General features: G+C 42.0%; 3 protein-coding genes across 4 annotated transcripts; all 3 read right to left on the reverse strand.

The window, feature by feature from the left end:
- Positions 1–127: 127 nt before the first annotated feature.
- LOC119487307 (prolactin-like) lies at positions 128–2,204 on the reverse strand. Its single transcript, XM_037768077.1, has 4 exons — positions 1,753–2,204; positions 1,503–1,604; positions 1,198–1,383; positions 128–491 (listed from the first exon to the last, which is right to left on the reverse strand). Exons 1-4 carry the CDS (start codon positions 1,888–1,890, stop codon positions 282–284), a joined length of 636 nt encoding a protein of 211 aa, XP_037624005.1. The 5' UTR covers positions 1,891–2,204; the 3' UTR covers positions 128–281.
- A 932-nt stretch (positions 2,205–3,136) lies between these two features.
- szl (sizzled) lies at positions 3,137–5,821 on the reverse strand. Its single transcript, XM_037767723.1, has 4 exons — positions 4,461–5,821; positions 4,184–4,350; positions 3,940–4,032; positions 3,137–3,813 (listed from the first exon to the last, which is right to left on the reverse strand). The coding sequence occupies exons 1-4, from the start codon at positions 4,745–4,747 to the stop codon at positions 3,500–3,502; spliced, it is 861 nt and encodes a 286-aa protein (XP_037623651.1). The 5' UTR covers positions 4,748–5,821; the 3' UTR covers positions 3,137–3,499.
- A 4,557-nt stretch (positions 5,822–10,378) lies between these two features.
- mov10l1 (Mov10 like RISC complex RNA helicase 1) lies at positions 10,379–24,071 on the reverse strand. 2 transcript variants are annotated; one of them, XM_037768771.1, is made up of 27 exons: positions 23,837–24,067; positions 23,507–23,630; positions 22,798–22,985; positions 22,405–22,564; positions 22,072–22,184; positions 21,672–21,859; positions 21,214–21,354; positions 20,705–21,022; positions 20,301–20,501; positions 19,954–20,068; positions 18,770–18,947; positions 18,620–18,690; positions 18,423–18,514; positions 18,279–18,334; positions 17,364–17,458; positions 17,206–17,278; positions 16,941–17,122; positions 16,149–16,295; positions 15,737–15,858; positions 15,551–15,650; positions 14,233–14,379; positions 13,586–13,759; positions 13,352–13,501; positions 13,044–13,151; positions 11,826–11,966; positions 11,621–11,712; positions 10,379–10,653 (listed from the first exon to the last, which is right to left on the reverse strand). In XM_037768771.1, the coding sequence occupies exons 2-27, from the start codon at positions 23,601–23,603 to the stop codon at positions 10,626–10,628; spliced, it is 3,477 nt and encodes a 1,158-aa protein (XP_037624699.1). In that variant the 5' UTR covers positions 23,604–23,630; positions 23,837–24,067; the 3' UTR covers positions 10,379–10,625. The 2 variants fall into 2 exon arrangements, with proteins under 2 accessions (XP_037624699.1, XP_037624700.1); XM_037768772.1 differs by lacking the exons at positions 10,379–10,653; positions 11,621–11,712; positions 11,826–11,966 and adding an exon at positions 12,470–12,660 and having other exon boundaries at positions 23,837–24,071.
- Between the last annotated feature and the right edge of the window lie 998 nt (positions 24,072–25,069).

Below are 25,069 nucleotides of genomic sequence, written 5' to 3' on the forward strand. Positions count from 1 at the left end.
ACTGTGTTGGGCTTTTTGGAGTAAAACCATTTCCATGTTAAAACATCATCTACCATTCCTATAAATACAGAGAGCTTATTGCTCCCCGTTAACAAGAAGGCCACCAGAAGCGATAGTGACGTTTTATTTCATTTTTATTTTTTGACCTTTTCATGCTCAAAAAACAAAATTGTTTAATTACATATAACAATAATACTGCAAGAGGCACGCACAATCCTCTACAGTCAAATGCACACATTACAGCACATGATGTGTAAATCAATTTGCTATCACTATTATTATTAACAGTCCGGTCCAGGGAGGGTGGTGCATTTCAGGATACGGAGGTAATTTTGGACTTTGTTGGAGTCTCTGCGGAAGCAGTAGAGTAGGTCATGGTGGTCCACTGAGTTGAGTTCTCCATGTTTGTAGAAGGAAAAGGCAGAAGAGGGGACCAAACTCTCAGGAGAGATGTGACCCACGGTGTTACCAAGCACTCCCAATAGCTTCATCTGGGAAACATTGAGGGTGCATAATTAATCGTTTCAATGAATGAATAAATGAATGAAGAAACATCCAGTATGTCACAGGAACAAAAAAATAACTTGAATAATATGATGAATTCCAACTAGAATGAGACACAATGCATATAGACAAGCCTGAAGTTATAATCAGGCAGCAACCTTCAGTTCTGAGAAGTGAAGCCAACGCTGAAGTGTCTTAAACCTGCATTCTTTCTAACAGCCAGCAGGGGGCGACTCCTCTGGTTGCTATAAGAAGTCTGATTGTATAGATATCTATGAGAAAATGAGCCTACTTCTCACTTGATTTATTACCTCAGTAAACATTATAAACATGAGTTTATGGTCTCAATCGCTAGTTTCAAGTCTTCTTCAATACAGCATGATGTTCATTTAGTAAATTATGGTCCCATTTAGAGTCAGATAGAACATAAAGCAGGTCATCGGTGCATCCCTAATTTTGGTCATCTAAAAATGTCTTATTCAGCGTTCGGTTGTACAAAATGCCAAACTCGAGGCTTCAAAACAGCAGTCCACAAACCAATGGGTGACGTCCACTTCTTATATACAGTCTATGCTTATAATCAATACAATCACTGATTATATATACAGTGTGTGTATGTGTATATATATATATATATACTGTATTTATATATATGACCATACAACACATCTACAAACATAAGCGGATCGTTACCTTCTCAGCCATTATTGCCACCCCCTCCCTCAGCTCGTGCACCATATCACTGATCTCCAGCGCCTTGTTGGAGCTGTAGTGGTTGAAGTCTTGATTCTGATCCTGAGACATGCTCCGGTAGAGTTGAGACAGGGGGTCACCCCAGGCCCCCAGCAGCCTCAGGATCACCTCAGTCAGCTGTTCTCGCTGCACATGAAAGAGTTGATTAAATACCTCGGTGGTAAAGTACAACTTTATATTATCTCTGACAAGATCACGTATGTGCATGCATAGCCATATGTAATATTAATAACATGAACGCTCACCCCTAGCCTTTGTGCTTTCTCCTTATCGCCTGGAGTCAGTATGCCATATGTGTGGCACCTCCGTTTTTCTACGAGGTTCTTCCTGGGAAAGAAATATTGCTCCTGCAAAGACGGACACACACATCACACGTAGTGATATCAGGGCTTGGAAAATTCAAACAAGGGGGGATTGATGATGGATGAATGGCGATCAAAGGTTGATGGATGGTGATGGATGATCAATGTCAAAGTTGAAAATAAAAGAACTCACAAATTCAGAGAGCAGATCACTGGAGATGCCGTGCATTCTTGAAGACTGTTGTATGACCCTGTCAAAGAGGTCTGCCAGGGAAGGAACCCGGCATCCGGCCGGTCCGTAGGCACAGATCGGGGCAGTGACAACCCTCATGGAAAGCTCCAGGTACACCAGGGGAACAACAGCAAACAAAGCTGAGGGGAAAAAACTTTCAGTCAATGAAAATCATAGCATTCATATAAATTAAAAAAATGTGTATTTATTTTGCCATCTTACCGTTTTTCATGTTTCCTTTCTTGCCGTGGAGGACCAGATGATGAGCAGAGCTCTTTTCCCACCAGAGTTAGTACTGCAGAAGCTAACTCATACAGTGATGACGTTTGCTGATTAAACAAATCAGTTTATACAGGATAAAAAAAACATCATTCCTCTCTTTGCGCGTCATAAGCTTCGCTTCGTTAACTGCTCACTCGAGAGCAGACAAAGCTAACCCAGGCGGAAAAATGTACTACGCACAGTAGACTGACTAGTAATGAACATTTGTGAATGGAATAAATTAAAACTTTGACTTCTTTGTGCTTAACTCTTAGTCCAAATGTGCTTCTCTTAAGTGTAAGAAGAAGAAAATAAGTGATCCTTATAAAAGTCCCATGTCTTGCTTTAGCAGTGCATAAAAAGTGTGATAAATAAAATAGTTACAAACTCATACATTTGACATAATTAGAGCCTAATTGGGGCAGCTAACAATATTCAAATCACCTAAAAGCATTCAGTATTTTCACATTTATGCACGACATAAAAATGAATGGTATCACATTAAAGTAGAGAATAAGCTCATTGTTCAGCGACCCTAGCTAGAAATGTTCAGCCTGGTAGTGAAACCGAGGCCATTCAAATGTAAAGTGAGTGATTTATCTTCTCATTAGCGCCTCATAGCACGGCCAAGACCACGGGCCATCTACAGTGAATACAGTCATGAGTCATTCATTCAGCTTTACTTCTTTATGCAGAGACGCTTTCCACATTATGGAACGACCGATTTAGAAATGCAATGCACAAAAGTTTTCAGGAGAAAAGCGGTAAAATCTACATTGAAATGAACACATGCATGATTTGTTTTTAAATTGCATTATGCATTGTCTCTGAGCCCTTTTCAATACTTGCAAGGAAAAGAGAGCATGGTACTATAATAGTGAACCAGTGCTCTGCTTCTCCATTAGTGTGCCACCTTGTGGAGAAATGAGCGATAAGTACAGAGGGTAACAGATTTAGAGGACCTTCTCATGACTCCTGGCCTTTGCTGTGTAAAGAATTTCATTGTTGCCAGAAGACTATAAAGGGCTGAGCAGTATAGTGAACAATTGTTGCTGTTAAAACATCACACACACAAACAAGAGTATAGTTTTGCAGAACATTTTATTGTCATCTTTTTCCACAAAAGATGTCATAAATACACCAATATCCTTATAGAAAATAGAATCTACAATCGATTTACATTAATTAATACTATGTACAGGTTTGAGTGCATTCTATTACTGTGTGCTGTCAGAGCAGGGATCAGATAGTGAGCTGCTGAGGGAGGTAAAGGGTGTTAATGTTACTTTACAAATTCTCACCAACACCCAATGCCAAGAAACTCTCCATCTCAAATTCCTCCTTGATTTTGTCTTAAAACGTGTTCTAGACGTGGAATCATATAAGAAGTTTGTTCTTATGCGAGTCTACACTTCAAACACAGATTCAGATCTAAGTATCAGTACATTCAACATCTGTGGTGCTTCCACTTGCGAGTGGCCACTGCAATGTTTGCGTCTTTTTTGTGCCAAGGGAAGAGACGGGTGAGAGCGAGGGTGCCGTCGGCGGGCTGCACGGAACCGGTCAGCACGTACAGCTGGGACCGTCCCGGGCGCACAAGAAGGTCGGCACATCGCAGGTTGATGAGGAGCCACTGCTGGAGTAGGTGCTGGGTGTCGTAAGGCAGGAGAGGCCCCTGGCGGATAAACTCAACATGGCCCTCAACCTCAAATTCTGGCTCTCCCGTTGGTCGGCGACGGCGATGAAGTTTGGCAGTCACAGCTGTGGGGAAGAAAAAAAATAATTAATCATCTGGGTAAGGAAATTACACATAATTGTGAAAAATATATACAGGATACACATCAACATCAACAAACCACAGCGGAGTGAAAGAATTGTGAAACTAACCAAAGTCGTGCTGGCAGAAAGAATCCAAGACTGTTTTCATTGCAGGAGCCTCCTCCACAGACGGACAGTTTTGGCAGGCAGGTTTGGGCAAATCTGTGATAACAAATTAAAGGTAATTTAACAAAACTGTAGGGCATACACTGTAATTATAGGAAACCTAAAAGAGCAAGTAGTCCATTCTGCCAGTGGGATGGCAAGGCGGTAAAGTAAAACAGAGTTCTACTAATAATTAGTCTGTGCATACCTTTGGGAAAGTGGTTGAATTTTGCGTGGGGAACGAGGCACATGTCTTCCTCGGAAGGAAAGCGGTCACAGTCGAGTGCCTCGGGCCATGGGTGTCCCTGGCAGGCGAGCACCGGGGCACAGCTGTCCCTCACTGCCACACACAGGCTGCGGCATGGCTGGATGAAACTGGAGGAAAAAGAAGGACAAAATGTTACACAATGTATTTTTTTTTTTTTTTAAATTTCATTTAGTAAATTTCACAGAAAATAAACAAAAGAGTAAAAAAAGATTCTTACGTGTCGAGACAGACGGGGGCGATGAGGGAGCAGAGGAAGACCTGGGCTTGAGGGTGGCAGCCCGTCTGCAACAGAGGCCTCCAATCCTCTGAACGGGGCACCACCTCACCTTCCAGGTTGCTGTGACCCAAGAAGTTCGGGAGCCGCATCTCAGAGTATCCGACATCTTTGCAGACTTTCATCTGGTTGGGGATAGTGACGCAACGGGTGGACTGACCCATGTCAAACGCCATTAAAGGACACGCCAGAGCCAGGAGCGCCACGGTGAAGAAGAAGAAAACAGCCATACTGAAGGTTCGCAAAATCCAGAGAGGTATAGATAGATGAGCTTTTACTGAAGGTTGCTCCTCTGTCGTTGAATGGCTTTGTGACTGCTGCTGCTGGCTTTATATACAGCAAGGTCAGCCAGCCCCATCAGTCTGTGAGTCTGTTATCAACTACCTATCAAAGACGCAGAGACGATTTGTTTGGAGACAACGGCTTGTTTTGTGATGACTGCAGACAGAAGGGGGGCGGGGGGGGTAATAAGCTGATGGAGGGTGTGTGTGAGTAGGGAGGGGAGGACAATGGGCAATGACGGCCCAGCTTTCACTGACTGAAGCCCAGTCACATAATCTGCTTCATTTACTTTTATAAGGCCAGGAGGTAGAAACAAGTAATGTGAAGACCTCATGGAAAAGAAGTTAAAAACTCTACAACATGTGGCTGACTGAAGTGCTGCTACCTGGCACACAACCTTTGCAGTGAATGTGTTATTTTGACCACTCCCTATATTATATGTGAAATAGAATTATTTTTTTTGCATTGGCTGATGTGTAAAAACAACCAAATCCCATAAAAGAGGCTTCACAGAGTCACAAACGCATCTCTGAAAGTTCCTTCAGAAATACGTCAGAGGTTTTTGTAGACAGACAGACAGGCAGTCTGCTTCATATTGCCGGTCTCTTTCATGTGTCCCCGGCTTCCTAATTGGAGGGTTTCATCGGCAGAGCCTCCAGTTCTCATTAGCAAAGCAGCGTCTCTTTGGGCTCACCTGGCTTTGATCTCGCAAATAACACAAAACTCAGAGACGCATGCAAAATACTATTAGCTTCTTTGGCTTATCGGTTTCAAGCATCTGAATCAGCAGCAAAGAAATTCTGGCATCATCAGCCGCTGCACACGGCAGCCGACACAAAGATCTGTGTCATAGTCTACAACAAGTTCATGCAATGAGGACATATACTTTATACATACAATACATTTCCTTCAGACAAGCCATCAAGGTTTTATTGTTGATTATTGTGATTTTATGTATGATGTATTATGTAGTTTTTTCTTAAAAGCCTAACCAGGGACAAAGTCTGCAAATTAGCTATGGCTAGAAGTCCTATATACGTTGCATCGGTTGCACTTTAATCAAGTGTAACAATGCCTACATGTATTGTCCCTGTCAAATAAATAAATAGATAAATAGATAGATAGATAGATAAATAAATAAATAAATAAATATTACCGTAAATAACCAAATCAATGGGGCTGGGCAATATGGCCAAACTCTATCACGGTAAAGGTCATTTCATATCTCGATAACGATATACAGTACATCACAAAATGCCATGTTTTCTGGTAATTCAATAAACAAATAGTCTATACAAAATAACCACATTATTACAAGTCTATTTTTCTACACCCCTGTGTGAATTGAATACTTTACAAATTAAAAGTACTGAGTATTTTATCATTTTAAGAACTTGAGTGCAAAATGAACAAAACAGTTTTAAGTGAACTTATAGAGAAAAAAATAAATAGATATAGGCCTGGCCTATGTCATGATAGAAACGATATGGAAAAATATATACCATAGATACTTTTATGTCATTTTGATCTTTTTATATCGTTTATCTATCCCATTGCCCAGCCCTACAGAGCCCTACAGAGCCCTACAGAGCCCTACAGAGCAACATCTGCTGTCAGGCAGACGCACACAAGCTCAGTCATAACATGCCGACATCCCATTCAAGACAGCAGAGATCTCGTCCTGAGATGCAGACCAGGGACACAGACACAAGTGCTAATTTGTCTCGTTCTCTCCGTCTCATGTATTTCAGCCTCTTAATTTAACAATAGAACTACATTACAGCATCATCGTATTTGTTTGGACGTCGTCTGTCTCCAGATGTAAATGTGTATCTGGGCCTGATGCCTCCGGGCCTTTTGAGGACTTGAGGTCTCTATCCCACCCGGCCGGTCGTGGTCATTGTGGAGTCAGACATGCCAAAGTAAACCCCAATTCTAGTTGGCCTCTACTCTCATTTCTGTGCCTGTATAGCAGCAGCAGCGAGGACTACACTCCCGCAGCCAGCCAAAGCCCTCCGTCGGCCCCAGCCAAACCAGCTTTTTACAGCCTGATCTGATGAGTGGAGGCTGGTTCCAGTTCGGGTAGACGAGTGTAGCCCGTAAGAGGGGACTAACTGGGCAATTAGAGTCACAGACCAATTTAGGAGAACAATAGGTCCACACATTTAACAAGCTCCCCCTGCCAGGAGCCCAGCAGGGGTCTGTTGTTGGGCCTAATGGCTGCCCTGTAGACACGGTGTCTGTCTTGGTAATGTGTTGCCTGCCCCTGCCTCAGTTAATGAGAAGGTGATACGAGTAGGAGCTGAATGGTTTTGGGCACCTGTCTGTCAAACACGCCTCACCTCTAAGATAGACAGCAGAACTACTGGATCAGCTGCACACTGAACCAAAACACAACTACACTTCTTCTTTTACAGGTCGATCAAAGTCAACATCTAAGCATTGGTGTCTTTGCTAGCGCACGTCACCCTGCTCCAATCACATGATTATGAAACACAGTTTATTTTGGGGTAAATATCGGCCCAATTAGATGTTTACAATCACAACATTGTATTGCCATTTTTTCACCATACAAACAAAACATTAATAACCAGAGTTTTTGTACTCCGCAATTAAGTTGTTGTAATTCAGCACTGCCAGAATTTATACCAGGACCTGAACTTAAAGTGGAAATCCAACCTAAAAACGCATTCATTGCGATCATATAACACAGCGGTACTCCACCAGGGACCCCCATGGGTCCTTAAGAGAGTTCCAGGGGTCTCCAAAAATTGGGGAATAGTTTATTTTCACTATTTAATTCACTATAGAAGTGAGCCCAATGTGAGTAAGAGTCATAAGAGTGACAATTCTGATCATATAGGTGTCACTTCCTCCTCGGTTATCTCCCCAACTCTAGCTGACAACTACATGTTTAACAACCAGAATCTTTTCAGATGGAGGTCCCTCAAGCAAAATCTTATCAAATTGGGGTCCTTGACACGAAAAAGGTTGAGAACCACTGATATAAACACACCGTTTTAAAAAGTCTCATCTTAAGCTGGAGTACGAGCTTTCAGTGGCCGGGCACCTGTCTGTCAAACAGACCTCCATCTGGCCAAGGTAGCATTTGTTTTGTTTTTTTAAAGGTACTGTTTGTAACTTCTTACACTCTTATAAATCATTGCGGGTCGGTGTTTCTTATGCGCGCTCGCGTGTGGCTACGCTGTTCCAACACAAACTACACAGAAGCACCAAAACCGCAAAGTTATATCTTGTGAAGCCCGTCTTGCAAAACAGTGTCAACTAATTCTGCTCCAGCCCCCCCGACCACGGCCAGAAGACACAGGGGAGACCGTAGCTTTGGTCTCCAGGGCCGGAGTCGACGCTGCACTCTGCTCCACTGCCTGCCTGCCTTCACTCACACACGGCTCCACCTCTCACACACATGCGCGCACACTACCCACTGCAGAAGAATTACGTTATCGTCTCCGACCAAAACTCCGGCGTCTCCCCTGTTCCCTCCGGCCGCGGTCGGGAGGCTGAGGCAGGAAAAGCCAACACTAGGATCAGCATTGATTCATGGAGAGACCTTCGTCTGGTCAGCTAACATTACTGCCAAGCAGCTGAAATGTAGAGTGATATTGTGCTTTTAGCTGACGTGTGTCGCCTCACTGTGTTGAGTGATGCTCCTTCATGTCTATGTAGAGCGAGCACAAGCCCGAGCAACAGGACGCTGACTTTCGTTGACTTAAAGGCCACAGGTGTCGCTGTTAACAAGACATTTCTAATTCTTACATAGTCCCTTTAAAAAGGCACATGAATGGAAGTCGACATCTGTGTTACCTGTCTAACATAAATCTCATGCTATACACTGGACCACAATTCTAGCCTGTAATGTATGTAATATATAAATATAGAACTGAATTGAATAGATCGGCCCCATCGTCACAGATATCCGATACAGCTATTTGAATCAGTATTGGCCCGATATCCGCTCCAGTATCGATGCATCCCTCGCACACCATGGTCGTTTAACCGGGATATCAGGTTCACAGGTATCAATTCTACATTAAAATAAAACTAATTTTGAAAAGGCTATTTCAAATATTCTATGAGCACAAAGTCAGTCACTACAGTAGTGTCAATGACCCAACTTCAAACACCTGAAGATCTCGTCAACTCAAGTCTTCCTGCTCCAAATATCCAGCTCAGAAAGATGCTGAAGTTATCTTCCAAAATCATTTGAGTAGCAGGACTTAAATTCTGTTTGCGGTATTTTGTCCCTCTACAGTTCGGTCTCCATTGGCAGAGTGGGACAGCACAACAAACACCTGAGACATACATCAAAGACAGAGGTGTGTTTGGGAAGGAAAGGAGGGGGGGCGGGAGTGTCTGAGCTGGCCTGCCTTGCAACACACAGTGAACTCAGATAAAAGCTGTCTCCTCCTTGCACATAAGAGACTCATTAACTTAAGAGATTGATCCCCCATTTGGCCTCTCTTCTCTTCTCCCCCTCCCCTCCCCTCTCCATCCTGCTGGGCTCCAGTAGGACTGACAGTCCGTGTGCAGACTGTCAGTAGCACTCAATTGTCACATCCAGTCTCCGGGCCTCGTGGGTAGACGCCGCCACGCCGAGACGAGCAGACAACTTAAAAACTACAGACATCTGTGGATCGACTCCGTAGGCTAACTCAGGGTAACGCACCTAACGTAATAAAAAGTCAAAAATGTTTTCTAATTCCTCAACAAAGAGCTGATACTAACGCACGGGGAAATTGCTGTTGAAAATCAGGCCAATTTTGCATTGCACCTGGTCATGTACAAAACTTAATATCTTTTGGCAGGACTTCTCTGACATTATGACAAGACTTACAAGATTACCCTTCCCTTTGGATCCGCAAATTTGCTTATTAGGGAATTTCACAGTCATTAGTGCACCTTTAAGAAACTTTCAAAAAAGGTTTTTAGAAATAGCAATTACATGGAAGTGTGATTCCCATCTCCTCATATCCAGATGGCTTTTGGAAATGATCAGCTGCATTCCACTTGAAAAGATCACATATACCCTCAGAAATGAATACAACACCTTTCTGAAGATTTGGCAACTCTATTTAACTTATATGGACTCCTCACCAACATCTATATCGGATTTGATATAACAAAATTATCAGACTTGATGATGCATTATTAGTCATCTGAATAAGTCAGAACACTGCATCTCGTTTTTTATGATTTTTTTTTGTGCATTTAATTTTTTTTTTGTTTTTTATCCTTTTTAATTTAATTGATAATTAACTAGCGTACTCTTGAGTATGGTTCGTTTGTATGTGGGTGGGATAGGGAGGGAATTTGGAGCCATGTTTGTGTGAGTTTGTTTGTGTTTTGTATGTTTTGTATATTTGGTTAACTAAAATATTCTAGAAAAAAAAATCAGGCCATTGAAATGTCTTTAGCAGCATTATTGTGCAGCCTCGACAGAAGAACACAGACGCAATTGTTACGCAAATTGTGACGCAATACCGATAATCTGTGACCGTTAATTGAAAAATCTTACGCACAGTCAAGCACATCGACTTAATAATCACAGGACACAGAGATAATGTGCAGTGTACACAAGCGTCATCTTTATTTCTACCCCCCCCCCTGAATGGAAACTGCATTTGGCTTTCACAGAAACAAGAAATTTCTCTTTTCAAACCAATTCAGTGAACACTGATTAAGACGGATACAAACAGTCAAAAGAGAGACAAGCCAAGGAAATGTGAAGGAGGAGGGGGGGGGACTTAGAACACGATAGTCAGGTTGACAGAGCCGAGGTACAACATCCATGATTACATCGTCCTCTTATGCTGTCCTTTGCTGCTCTGCAACTCTGTTGAGGAACGAAGAGGATTAATACCTTACTGGTGATGTTCTCTGTACTACTTTTTGTAGCTCCTTGCATGTGTCACATAATAAAGTAAAGAAATGCTGGTTTTGGAAATTTCTTCTACTTTCCATAAAAATCCCACCAACACATTTTACTGTAACAAAACTATATTTACAGTTGGTATACGTAGTGTAATCCGTTTACTTTATTCATAAATCAAGTTCCAAATTACTTGGATTAACTACTAAAATACAGAACCTATCGGTGTCACATTATAGGCGTCATAAAAGTAGACATTATGGCAGAACAGTTGTATTGAATTACATCAGATTGTACAGTTGTACCTAATAAAGTAGCCTGTGAGTGTAAATATCCATTATGAATAGAGAGGTGAAGTCCTGCCCCTTCTGGCAGACCACCATGGGACATTATTTCAGAAAAAATATGAACGCTAGTCAACAGAGAGTCAAATATTTTTTCTGATCCCGTTTGATTTGCGCCACAAATCACACACATGATGTTTGTCAATTTAAAACATCATTTTGCAAGAAAAGAAAGTCACGTAAGTGATGTCTCTCTCTCTGAAGCTACGATACCTGTGTGTTTCTTACTGGGATGAACTCACACCAGCAACAGGTCTTGCTCGTTCTTTCTCTTCCCGGGTGATAAAAAGACCAGGAGTCGCTGGATAAAACACATCAGGTAAGATAACGTCTCATCACACTGAGCAGTTTCACACAAAACTAAGTGATACTACGACAAACTGAGACTTTCTTGACTTGCAAAACTATGTTTTAAATTGACAAACATCATATGTGTGCTTCATGACGCAATTCAAACGGAATCAAAAAAAATATTCGTCTCCCGTTGTTGATTACCGTTCATATTTATTTCTAAAATAAGGTTCCATTGAGTCCACAGGAAGGGGCGGGACTTTGCCTCTCTATAAGGACTATAATAGTTTACATACATCTGAGAGTCTCTTAGGGAGGGAGGGGGGTCACAGCCCAGATACGCCCCGTTGATGAAACAGTACTGCAGTAGAGCCCTGAAGCATGGATCCTTCAAATCAAGACATATAAAGTACTTAAACGGCTGGATGTATAACTCACACACTAGTATGATATCAACAAGAATACATGTTGTAGGATCAAATAAAGAGATTTGTCACTCACCCTGATGAGAATGTGGGGGTTTCCAACAATTATGAGCAGGGCTTTGGGACGAGTGATGGCCACGTTGAAGCGTTTGGGGTTGGCCAGAAAGCCGAGCGCGCTCTGCAAATCATCGCTCTGTACCGATTCATTAGAGCGCACCTACAGTATATTATAAGAGAATGAAGTGAGCTGAGTAATTGCTAAAAAAGGGGAATAAACTACGGGAAGTTAATGACTGATGTTTGTGCTCCACAGACTCTTTTTCTTAATTTGAAATGGATCACGCCATCTGCTTTTTCAGTAACCAACACATTATTATAAAACGCTTCAGTATTGCATCAGTATACCTCACATCATAGAGCATTGCCAAGTCTTACTGATAGATACGAGGGCCGAAATGATTCCTCAAGTAACTTGATTACAAAAAAATCATACATGCACATCCTCCTGCCCCCTCAGGTTAAGGCACAAAAAAGCTTTTTGTAGCTTTCTCTCCATCATATAAAAGTGGCAAATTGTAAGCTTCAAATGTTTTATGAATGTCTTTGGTGTGGTGCAAAGTGTGCTGGTCCATACTGTATATAAAGTCTACCAAGAGGAGAATATATCATCATATAATTCAGTCATCTCACCAGCTCTCAAAAGCCAAAGACGTGAGTTGCCATCCTGCATACAAACAAAGACCGTCCCATTTATACATGATAAATTGGAGCTGCTTCGTTTTTAGTTCAACAAAGTTGAAATTTCACATGAAGACATTACAAATGATTATTTTTCATCCCTCTGCAAACCAATGCTTGTATAAAATGTAAATGTCTTTTTATCAGGATCTCAGAAACTGCAACCCTGTAAACTTGGGGTAGAGAGGTAGTTTCAACATCTCACACAACAAGAACTACATTAACTGACCACAGGGTGGTGCTAAGAAACATTTTAAAATCTGTATCAGGAACAGCTGAACTATTCTAAAAACAAATTCCTTGGATCACAACACATCTCCTTCATGTGTAGGCAAAACCCACAAATCGTTTTCACAGCATTCATAATTCAATCTCTACATTTGAGCCATAAAATTCATATATAGATGGAATTTTTGTTACACATTATCACATCAAGTGCTGTACTGCTGTACAGAATCTGCTCTTGATTAAAATAGATACCATTTAAAATCAAACAACGGACCTCTCATTGAGGAAAAAGCCCATTCTGATGTTCATAGCTTCAGTTTTTTCCTACCGTAGACATGATGATGACCAGGAACTCTTGTCCTTGGAACTCCTCCACAGAGCCCACTTTGATGTCAGACAGACCAACCTTACCCAGCAGCACTCGGATCTTCTCACACTGGAGAGTAATCAGAAAACAAGGACACTTAAAACACATAGAAGCCTTGAAGCTACCTGGGAGCTGAATGTGAAATGACACTGAAATAGCTTTTTCTCCCGACTCTATTGAGATGGAAAATGAAAGGAGATCTCACTCAAAGTGCTTCGATATGAGAGAGCACAATACACATTTCACAAATGAACCATGCAAATGTTTACTTGTTTCTTGTAGGGGGCGATGATGCCGATGTCAGCGGCGTCCACGGGGTTGTAGAGCTTCTTGGCCAGCTGGCAGCAGTAGAGCATGACCTGTACAGCCTCCACTGGGTTGAACCACGACGGGTTGTTACCTTCCCTCATCTCTGTGCCCTGTAGAGCAGAGCAAATCCCTGGGTTAAACGTCAAAGTAGAAGCATACTCTTCCAATTCTTCATGAGTTTAAAGACCACTCACCCTAACTCCATGGAAGAGGAGTGGGAAGCCTTTTTTGGGCAGGGTTTTCCACTGGCAGAGAGTCTCTACTGTGACCTTCGATGCTTTAACACACAGTTCGTTCTTGTAGAAGAGCTTGGAGGGCAACGTGAGCAAGGCCTCATGGGAACGGTAGTTGTAGATCAGCTTGGTGACCTGTAGTAGTAAAAGACCAGCTTTATACTCATACATTACTTGTGCTAATCTTGTTAAACTGGTATCAACAATGGCACTAAAATAGGGCGCCTGGGTTAGCTCAGTTGGTAGAGCGGGCGTCCATGTATTAAGGCTTGGTCCTGACCGCGGCGGACCGGGTTCGAATCCGGCCTGTGGCCCTTTTCGCATCCACTCTCTCTCTCCCCCCTTTCAAGACTCTATCCACTGTCCTGTCATAAAAATGGAAAAATGCCCCCAAAAAAATAACTTTAAAAAAAACAAAAAAAAAAACAATGGCACTAAAATATATATAAAGACAGGTAAATATACAACACATTATCAGGTGCCATGTAGCAGAGCATCTGCGTAGCATGTGAAACATTTTTATTATCTTCATTAATGTGATTCTTGCTTCCAATGAAGCACCATTCAATTTGCTAACAAACAATAGATTTTGTACGTAGTGCACCAACCAGCTTCGGGTTGTATCCCCAGTCATGTCTGGCGTACAGCGGGTTGGCCATCAGCCTCTCCAACATAGACACCCCCAGGCCAAAGGCAGCAGCCAGCTTGGACTTCACTATTGGACCCAGCTGACAGGGGTCGCCGGCCAACACTATCTAAGCAGGTGAGGGGGAAAAAAAGTCATTATTAATCAATAAAATAATCATCAGAAAGACTCATTGTTTTCTGTTTTTATCAGTTTTTCTTTTAAAAAATATACCACATATCTTTTCTTTAAAGGGACTGTTTGAAAGAATCAGAAATGTCTTGTTAACAGCGACACCTGTGGCTGAGCGTCTTGTTGCTGGCGCTTGTGCTCGCTCTACAGAGACATGAACAAGCATCGCTCAAACGTCAGCTAAAAGCATAATATCACTCTATATTTCAGCTGCTTGGCAGTAATGTTAGCTGACCAGACCAAGGTCTCTCCATGAATCAATGCTGATCCTAGTGTTGGCTTTTCCTGCCTCAGCCTCCCGACCGCGGCCGGAGGGAACGGGGGAGACGCCGGAGTTTTGGTCGGAGACGATAACGTTTCTCTCTGCGGAGCCCCGTCACTTCACAAGACACGGGAAACCTCTGTTGGTCTGGAGGAGCTGCAGCAGTTATTTCTGCACTAACATCCACTGTACATTCACTAGATATTCTCAGAGCTAAACTAACTCTTCTGCAGTGTGGAGTGTGCGCGCATGCACGTGAGAGTGGAGCGAAAGAGCGAGAACGAGCGCGGTGTGTGAATGAAGGCAAGCAGGCAAACAGAGGAGCAGAGTACAGCAGAGACTCCGGTCCTGGAGACCAAAGCTACGGTCTCCCCCACGTCCTCCGACCGCGACCAACACTGTTTAACAGACGGGCTTCACTAGATACAACCAAGAGGTTTTGGTGCTTCACTGTAGTTTGTGTTGGAGTCTGAGTCTGAACAGCGTAGACACACGCGAGCGACCATGGGACACCGACCCTCAATGATTTATACGTGCAAGAAGTTACAAACAGTACCTTTAAACTAGCATACAAAATTATGAGTGAGGAATTGATTTAGCTGGGAATAGATGGAGAATACAGCTGCATAGCTCAGATTATACATGTGGCATGAAAGAAATCTGAGGGTGAGAACATAAACTGCCATAACTGAAGTAAATAATAAAAAAATTAGTCCAGCTGTTCTTTTGGATCAACACTAGAAACATGGCTGGTGCAAATTACACGTGATACCGAATTATGACATGCGTGCACACAAAACAGAGGCACTAAACAGGCCTTTAAGGTGTGAATGTAGTCAGTACTGACCTGTCCATCTCTCTCAGATACATAACTCATGGGGATCAGGGACTCTGGTTCTGTGGCCTGGCCGGCTTCATCCAGAAACACGTGGGTGAAGTGTCCCACCCTGAGGGTAAAACAAATCCACAGTTAGTGAACTGAGATAGTAGAAAGAGAGACAGAAGCTTCCCCCCCCCACAGCCCAGGGCTTACTGTAGTCCTATATTGTGGAACATGCCGGCGCTGGAGCAGGTGCTGACCACAATCCTGTGAAAAGAGGCGTGACGGATGTCCTCTCCTGCCCGCGAGTACAGCCTCAGCACTTCTGGGATGAACTAAAAAAAACAGTCACACCAACATGACACGTCTATTTTAGATGATAAAGCAATGTACTAAAGGTAGATGCAGACAGAGCATCTTATCACAACCTCATCTATTATTTAAAAGGATTAACGACAACCGTACCGCCCAACCTGGTGGCGAATGGCGATGACATCTGTACAGACCTTACTGCACAGAGGAGCATGCATATTTTCCCTTTGATCATACAAACTGTAAATTAGGTGTCTGATGACTAAGAAAATAACTGCACAGTAGATTTCTTTTCCCTGATGCTGTCAAGTACCTCTTCCTGCCTACAGGACGCGTTGACGCGGGCCAAACTTGCAGCGTGCAGGAAACCGCTGTCATGTAGGCGGATGCAGATGAGGTCAGCGGCGCTGTTGGAAGGAGTACACACGAGCATCCGACTACTGGGCAGAAAGTGGTAAATCTGGAGGTGGAAAGAAGTGACACAAGTACAGGACCAGAACGGGAGTAAACCAAATACCAGAAGAGCTGCAACAATTAATGGATTAGTTGTCAACTATTAAATTAATCGCCAACTATTTTGATAATCGATTAATCTGTTTGAGGAATTGTTTTAAGTAAAAGGAAGTCTGAATTCTCTGATTCCAGCTTCTTAAATGTGAATATTTTCTGGTTTCTTTCCTCCTCTATGACAGTAAACTGAATATCTTTGAGTTGTGGACAAAACAAGACATTTGAGGACGTCATCTTGGGTATTGGGAAACACTGATGGACATTTTATAGATCAAATAACTAATCGAATTGAGAAAATAACTGACAGATTAATCAACACTGAAAATAATTATTAGTTGCAGCCCTAGAGTCTGACGTGCTACTTCAATAAATCACACCTAGAACTTGTTGGATGTATTTGTTTAAGAAAATATTGTGTTATTGATCTGTGGCCAAAAGCACAAGTCTAAAAGTTAGGGACTGATGTATCAGTATAAATGATCATTATTTAAAGGGTTTTAAATCGTCTACCTCGGAGCTCCTCTTAGCCTTTTAATGAATACAGCCCCCCGCCCCCGATTAGGAAGAATGATCTACAGTGTTTGCAGGTCTGTACCTGTAGTATGGCCTCTATGAGGGTGATGGTCTTTCCGGTGCCTGGAGGTCCAAACAGCACATAAGGAATGGGCCGACAATCCCCTGCCAGGATACTCTTCACGGCCTCTCTCTGAGGGGGGTTCAGGTCCGGGTTAAAGAAGTGCCCCGCGCTGGGGATGGGCTTGGACGGCAGTCTGTCATCTAGAAGTGATTACACATTTGTCATTAATGTTCTCAATGTTACCTAATATGTACAATAATACCAAATCAAATATGTGGTGTACCTTTCGTCTGTGTGGCCTTTGACTTCATGTCGATGGAAATGCTCGAAACATTTCCGTTTTCCGTGGCTGGAGCCTGGCGTTCAAACACAATAACACTTAATCAAACAAAATAAATGAATGACATTAATGTCTTTCAATTGTTTTGTTGGGTCTTTCACCTCGTTGTTCTGCGTTGTTTTGTTTTGGTCTGGCTCCTCTACCCACGTTCCTGTCCACTGAGGGGCCTGAACGGTCGCTCTAGAGGGGAAGAGAACTGCACAACAAGGAGTTCAAATCATCCATCAGGACATCTTGTGTGAAGCTCGCCAGTATAAATAATAAAAACCAGAAGTGTAAACCAACTTGTAAATATTAAAATTGTGATTCTGTCTATTAGACTCTGTAGCTATCAGGACATATTCATGTCATTTCATATTCATGTCATTTCTTTTGGTTGTCAAAATGATTCTAAGCACCTGAGCAAGCGTACACTGCTGGAGAAGTCAAATGTGATATTTAATTCATCCCAGGAGAAATTATTCTATTCTCTATCACTATGGCAAACGAAAAGGATGAGGTGAGGGACAAACAGCACCCTCTGGAGCCAAGTCTGTGGCAGTGTCAATGTGTGTTACCCCACCAAATGATGTTTTTTCAATATAGTGCATCGCTTTCCTGCCAAAATAAATTCTTAGAATTAAAGCTCTGCTAGATTTTGCTGATTATCAAAACATATATTGAATTAACTCTCTTTAAAACACCTTGTTTTATCTTATGGAATTTCAAAATACAATAGAATGTATGAATTTGTACAATAAAAGAAGAAAATAAAATATGTCAGGAAATTCTAATTATGTATTCAACATCCTTCTGTAGTGCAACATGAACTGTTGCTTGGGATGTCACTTTTCATCAGTTGTGTTTGCAGTGGAACATTTTTCATCCTCATGAATGAATTGTATTTCCAAAAAGTACTGCATACTGCATGTGATTGTATGTACAGTTATGAAAATGACAATCTGTCCTCTTTATTGTGTCTAAAATACCAGGAAGCACACAGACTAAAAGCAATTCAAATAAAAACCTTAACTTACTCTCCCCAAACTGTTTTGTCTGCTCAAGTGCGTTGTGACATCGCCTCATGGTCAACCTGGTAAAGCAAGTAGTCAAAATACTCGTATTACAACTATGACGCATTATGTCTGTGTGAATCATGAGTGCACTGCGTCTCTCCTAACCTGTTATAAGAGAACTCAACATCAAGTGGCTCTCCGAGGTAGCTGCGCTGAAACTCTGAGTTCACTCTCAAACTCACATTTTCATCATTGATCTGCGAGTCAAAGCAGAGTGTTAGATTCAATCTAAATCGAAAGAGTGTTTCTGTTTGATTATGCAGAACGTAAAAGATGCTTCAGAGTATGAAATATCTCCGTACCTCTGCGACATAACTAACGTACTCCATTACCATGCCGTCACTCTGTGGTTTCTTCAGTACTATTCTGTCACCTGCAGAGCAAACTTGTCAAATCACAACATGAACATGTTTGCAATAATTCACCAAGGATGAAGAAAGACACCTCCTCACTTATATTGAGACTGGGTCTGCCTTCAGCCAACCCGAGGACCTCTAGGTGCAGGTAGACCGCTCCTTTCCTGAGAAGGGCCCCGTTGATGGTGAACTCTCTCATCTCCCTCTCTGCGTGCAGCTCTTCCAGCCAGAGAAGGACCGAGAAACGCAAACGCATGTTGGACGGTGACAGCACCTGAGTAAACAGGCACAGCGGGAGAAGCTAAATGTGATATTTCAGTTGATCCCTTAAAGATAAATTGGATTTTTGTTTTTTCTTTGCCTCACCACAGGGAACAAGACACTGAACAGCAGCCAATGTGTCCTCTAATTAAATTATAAAGGATGGTCTTTAATATCATACATCACCCTGCTTGTGAAATTAAAGAGGCCCAGAGGCTCACACCTTTGTTAGGATGTTGATTCAGAAAGCATATATACTCATAAAGTAAATCAATATTTGTAGCCTTCATTATCCAAAGTGCTTGAATGCACCATTAATCATCACATTTATTATGCAGGTAGCCTAATTCAACTCTACACACCGGGAGCGTGACGAATAAATGACATGAAAATGCGAAACACTCGCCTGCAAATACTACCCATCAAAACTATTTATACCGGCAGCGTTGCTAATTTGCTACTGTTGAAACACTTTCTCATTTACAGATTTGAATAGATTGGCGCAGGCAGAGGACAGGAGGGAACCCAGAGCCTAAACTACTGTAAACTTTTATATTGAGAAATGGTCTGAGTGAATTTTCCTCTGGTAAAAAGTTATGCAGTGTAAATTTCTAGGGCTTTTATTGTGAAAGGTAAGAACTGAAGAAGTGGATCTGGTATGCACTGCCTTTGTCAAGAGGGAAAGAAGTAATTAAGTTTACCGTCTTGGTTCGGACTACGGAGTCGCTGTGTTGTTGTACATTATAGTGTACGTTTTGAATATGTCCGTTCCGCCCAACGTGATTGATTGTTGCCTTTATTCGAGGTGCAAAAGCTCAGAAAAATCTACCTTGTTCCAAAGAAATATTACGCAGCTTTCTGGCCGTGTAATATTCGTATTCTGTGTTAAAGTATTCATGACAAAAACAATAGTTGGAAAGAATATATTGATGAGCCCTGGTGTGTAAAGGCCTTTAATCTGCAATCTTTATTACCTTATTCTTCATGACCAGCTAAACTTCCATCATGGGCATGCTCACCTCTCCGAGGCAGGGCTGAACTACCAGCACGTCGCTCTGTGCCTCCACACAGTCTCTGAGAGCATGGGGCAGCGGGAAGTTAGGCAGGAAGTTTGGCAGCCGCCGCTTGGTGAGCCTGCAGGTGGGAAAGTCAATCTCAAATAAGAGGTGACATAAATAATATTTTTTTTGGGAAACCCACTGCCTGCAAAACTTACAAATATTCATTAAGATCTACCCATTATTAATTGAATATATATTAGGCTAACTAAGCTACTAAATATCAGAGTAGCTGTAAGATAGGTAGGCGATTCGTTTCAAGCTTGGGGCTCTTCCTCAGGCGGCAATGGAATCAGTTGTGTTGATACCTCGGTGGGTCTTTTGGAGCGGAGACGGTGATCACGTGAGCAGGCTCTGTTGAGTCCACAGGACGTGCATCTCTGGGACTGTAGGGCACTGACGGCTGCAGCAGGTTCTGCTCTTTACTACCCACTGTGACCTCCAGGCGCCTCCCGATGGTCAAAGAGGAGAAGTGCAGTAACAGCAGCTCAGAACAGCTTCCCAGGCTCCTGGACAATACAGACAGACACACTAACATATTAACAGGAACTCCACAGAGACTCTTGACACTTATATGGAAAGACAGCATGCCAAGACATCGGTGAAGTTAAAAACTTTCCATTCTACATTCATCTTTTTGATCCATTACTCCTCCAACTGCTTCTGTTGTTTATAGCAGTGCCACTATAAGAGTTCTTAAATGATAACTTACTTTGCTTGGCAGGATACTACAATAGACAACCTCTCTCCTGGTGGAATATCCGAGTCTCTCTCCTCTCTCCTGACACCAAGGGAATGAACAGTCTCCTTCAGCACCTCACCGTTTTCTTTCTCTTCCTCTTTTGCATCACTGACTTGTGTTTCTGAAGACTCTGAGCCGTTTTCGGACTCTGAGCAGTTTTCTTGTAAAGGCTGTCGTTTCCGTCTCAGTGGTGCGGAGCCTTTGACAGGAACCAGAGTGAACTGTTCCTCTGAGTCCCAGCCAGCGAAGGCACAGAGCTTCAGCCTGTGGGTCTCTGAACTTTTATTTCTGTTACGAGACAGAGATCAGGATTATACAACAGAGTGAGTACAAGAGTTTTAAGGAAGGTTGCAAAGATAAAAACAATAGCCAATGCTAATCATAAGAACTATACATATATTTTACAGAACTTTGTGTCTAGTGCATTAATTTAGCTTCACTCTGAATGCAAATATTTTCTTTCTTCTTTGGCCACTCACTGTATCCAGAGCACCAGCTCTTGTCTCTCCCCAATCATCAGATCCGCAAACTGGCCATAGTCCGTTACATCCAGACCCCCTTTGTTTTCCAAAATGCTCTGGAGTTCAGCCTCTGGGAGACGTGTAGCAGTAATATTCCCACTACAATGAGAATTGAAAAAAATACACATTAAAATACTGATCTGTATTACACATCAACATTTGAACAAATATGGAAGGTCTTATTACACTTCTGATGATAAAGAGTTAAAATGATTAGTTGATTTACTCATTTATTAAGCTAAAAGAACACTACAAATATCAGGTTTCAGCTTCACAAATAAGAGGATTTGCCGCTACTTTTTCATATATCATAGTAAACTGAATACCTCTGAGTTTTGGAAAGTTGCGGTTACAATTTATTTTTACATTTGAAAATAATGGTTAGTTGCAGCCCTATAAAGATGTAAGTCCAGTACCTCTGATGGCAGGGTGCCATGCACAGGGCCCTCCAACAGTAAAAGGACTGGCTGCTCTCCACCATCACTAGGTTGACCAGATGCCCTGGCAGAGGCTGGTAGTGTGCAGGCAGCAGCAGAGAGTCCAGGCTGAAGAACACATTGTCCTCCACCACGCCATTTCTACCATACATGCTGGTCACTTGCACCTTGAGATAGTGGATCATTCAGAGGAGGAAAGAGTCATTAGATTTATAATCAAACAAGGTTTTAATATTACTCAATTGTATTAAACAGACATGATTGAGCTTTTAAGCATCAACATTTTATCAGAATTAAGTCCAATGCCTATTATAAATGCAACTGAAGTGCTAAATTGTAATGAGTGGGTATAGCCAAAAATCTTCAATGATGCAATTACCTGGTCTAGGCGGCGGTAGCGTAAAGGGACCACAGAACGAGCCTGGGTGGTCCACTGGGTAGGGTTGATACAATATTTTGCTTGGACCCAGTCTCCTTTCATCGGCTCATAACCTGACAAGAAATAGGCAGGAAAGTTGACATCAGCCTTCAGCCAAGTGCTAATAAATTTTGCCGTGTGAATTTGTCTCATCTACTCTCAGTTTGAAACATCAACTGTGAAATCTGTCAAAAATGCTGAACAGTTCTGCGACAACAGAGTTAGTTTATGCAAAGCATCATGGGGTCAGGAGGCTCACTATTTGAGTGTGTAAAGTACAGTGAGTATCGGTACCTTCCCATAGACTGCAGCGTGGGAAGTATGTGGTCTGGTTTATGTAGCCGCCATCTCCGTCAAATGATGTGACTGTGCCAATGAGAGGCCGCAGCTGCATACTGTCGGCTTCGAGGGAAGTTCTTCCTCCATCCTCCCAAGCATCTGCACTCTTCTCCACCTAAATGACAGGATTAAATGATGCATGTCTGACAATTTCCATCATGATGGTCCTATTTTCTTAGTGGAGAAATAAGACAGGAAAAGAGATGCATCATCACTTGGATTCTGATACTTGATATAAGATGGATATGTATGAAATATTGCATGTCCTACTTCACCTAACACCATAAAAAGATCACAAGTTAACTGTCACAAGGTGAATATAAATTGTATTAAGCACAGGATTCTCACCCGTAAAGCTTTCCATCCCCCTTGGGCACCATCTCGTGCTGCTATGCAGTTCACCAGGTCCCCTTCTTTCAGTGGTATCCCACCCAACACCTCTCCACTGGTGAAGTAGATTGCATCGTCTATCATGCCATAGTCGAGGCACAGCTGGGTTACCACACTACCCCGCAGGTGGCGAACATCCTCCATGCCTGACAAGCAAAAGAAATGTGGAGCAAACACGACATTGGCATCAGATCTGTGGATGTGTTGCTATAGTGGGGCTTTAAACACCTAGCAATATAGAGAGATTAAGATAAGATCAGATATTCCTTTATTAGTTCCTCAGTGGGGAAATTTACAGTGTACAGCAGCAAAGGGGACAGTACAAAAAAAACAAGCATCAGCAAACACAGTAAAAAAAAAAAGAAGAGCTAAACAAAGTGTAACACAATATGAACCATTTAAATAGAAGGAAGTATAAAAATAGGAGCAGTATATACAGTATTGACAATAAACAGACTATTTACAAAATTGCACAAGTGGAAAATGATATTGCACAGTGAGAATGAATGAATGAATGTATGAATTAATGAATTAATAAATGAATGACTAAATGAATGAATGAAATTAAATTCCACCTGAAAATATCAGGTTATTGTCAGTTTTTTGGTGTTATCTAACTAATGTGAACTTTATCCATCTATAATGTGTGTGGTAATGTTGCATTTACCTGTTGAGTCGGAGTAAACACCTTCTCCATCCAGCTCTGCAGTCCTCCACAGAGGAGAGACCAGCTTAGACAGAACACACCTCACAGCAGTCAGCATGTCTGCAGATGGGAGCTGAAGGAAACACAATAGAGAGGTTTAATTTAACATTAAAAACATGTATCACCTGATGCAGTTATTAAACTTTGTATATTACACATTGGTTAAATTATTGATCTGCTGGATAACGTTTAGGATCCGAAAACAGCTCGATAGAAGCAGATTGTGATCAAGTTCATAAAGTAGCCTGATGCTAGCTAGTTAGCTCTAAAACGCTATTTTATAAAGATAATGTTAGTTATCTACTTTAGTTAGTTACCTTAGCTATACAGCAAATGGTGGCGTAGAGATGAGAGTAACCGGGGACATTATTTAACGGACGACCGGTGAGGTTATTGTTATATTATCTTCTCAACACAGATATGAGCTAATGCTAAACCAGCGTTAGCCGGCGTTAACGGTACAGTGCACGTGTTGGGGTCTTACGTCAAGGTTACGTTCTTACGTAACGCGGGAGCGCTGCGTCAAGACGTAAACAGAGGGGAGGTGCTATGAGAAATCTGGTGAACCTACCACAGATGTTCCGGTACAGAACCACAACTCAACGCCAAACCACTAGTGATGGCGAGCTGAAGCTTCATGAAGCATTGAAGCTTTCCAGCAAATTGGTTCAGAAAAGGGTTCATTTCTGGAGGCTTCATGTGCACGAAACCACCTGGTTTTACTTTATAGCCTATACTGCAGCCAGCCACCAGGGGGCGCTCAAGATTGTTTCGACTTCAGTCACCACTGTAGATCAATCAATACAGACATATGCTGTATAGCTATATTGATGCAGAGAATCCACTGTGAAGTCTTTTATTTTTACATAATTTTCTGAATGCAATCCACAAAGTGTGTGAAGGAGCTATCACATGTCCTTCCTTCCTGCAGCTGTCAGACTCCACAACCAGCACTGCTCCCAGTAGACCACTTACACACCAAAAACTGACAATAACCTGATATTTTCAGGTGGAATTTTATTCATTCATTCATTCTCACTGTGCAATATCATTTTTCACTTGTGCAATTTTGTTAATAGTCTGTTTATTGTCAATCCTGTATATACTGCTCCTATTTTTATACTTCCTTCTATTTAAATGGTTTATATTTTGTTACACTTTGTTTAGCTCTTTTTTACTGTGTTAGCTGATGCATCTTGTTTTTTGCACTATCCCCTTTGCTGCTGTACACTGCAAATTTCCCCACTGAGGAACTAATAAAGGAATATCTTATCTTATCTTATCTTATCTTATCTTATCTTATGAAATTAATCACAAGCTCCAGCTATCCGGCTTGAGTTGTGGACACATTTGATCATTGAAGCGCCATCTATTATTTACTCACCAACTGTCTCATTCACCTCTCTGCTGCTCTTGCAAATATACTGTTTTATTTTGGCACTTAAGGCATCTTGTGGAACACTTCTTTGAGGGAGATTTTACACATTTACATTTACTGTTCTCCTTTTTCAGCTACACCCCGCT

The sequence above is a fragment of the Sebastes umbrosus genome, chromosome 4 (genome assembly GCF_015220745.1).
Source record: "Sebastes umbrosus isolate fSebUmb1 chromosome 4, fSebUmb1.pri, whole genome shotgun sequence".
Taxonomy (NCBI): Eukaryota; Metazoa; Chordata; class Actinopteri; order Perciformes; family Sebastidae; genus Sebastes; species Sebastes umbrosus.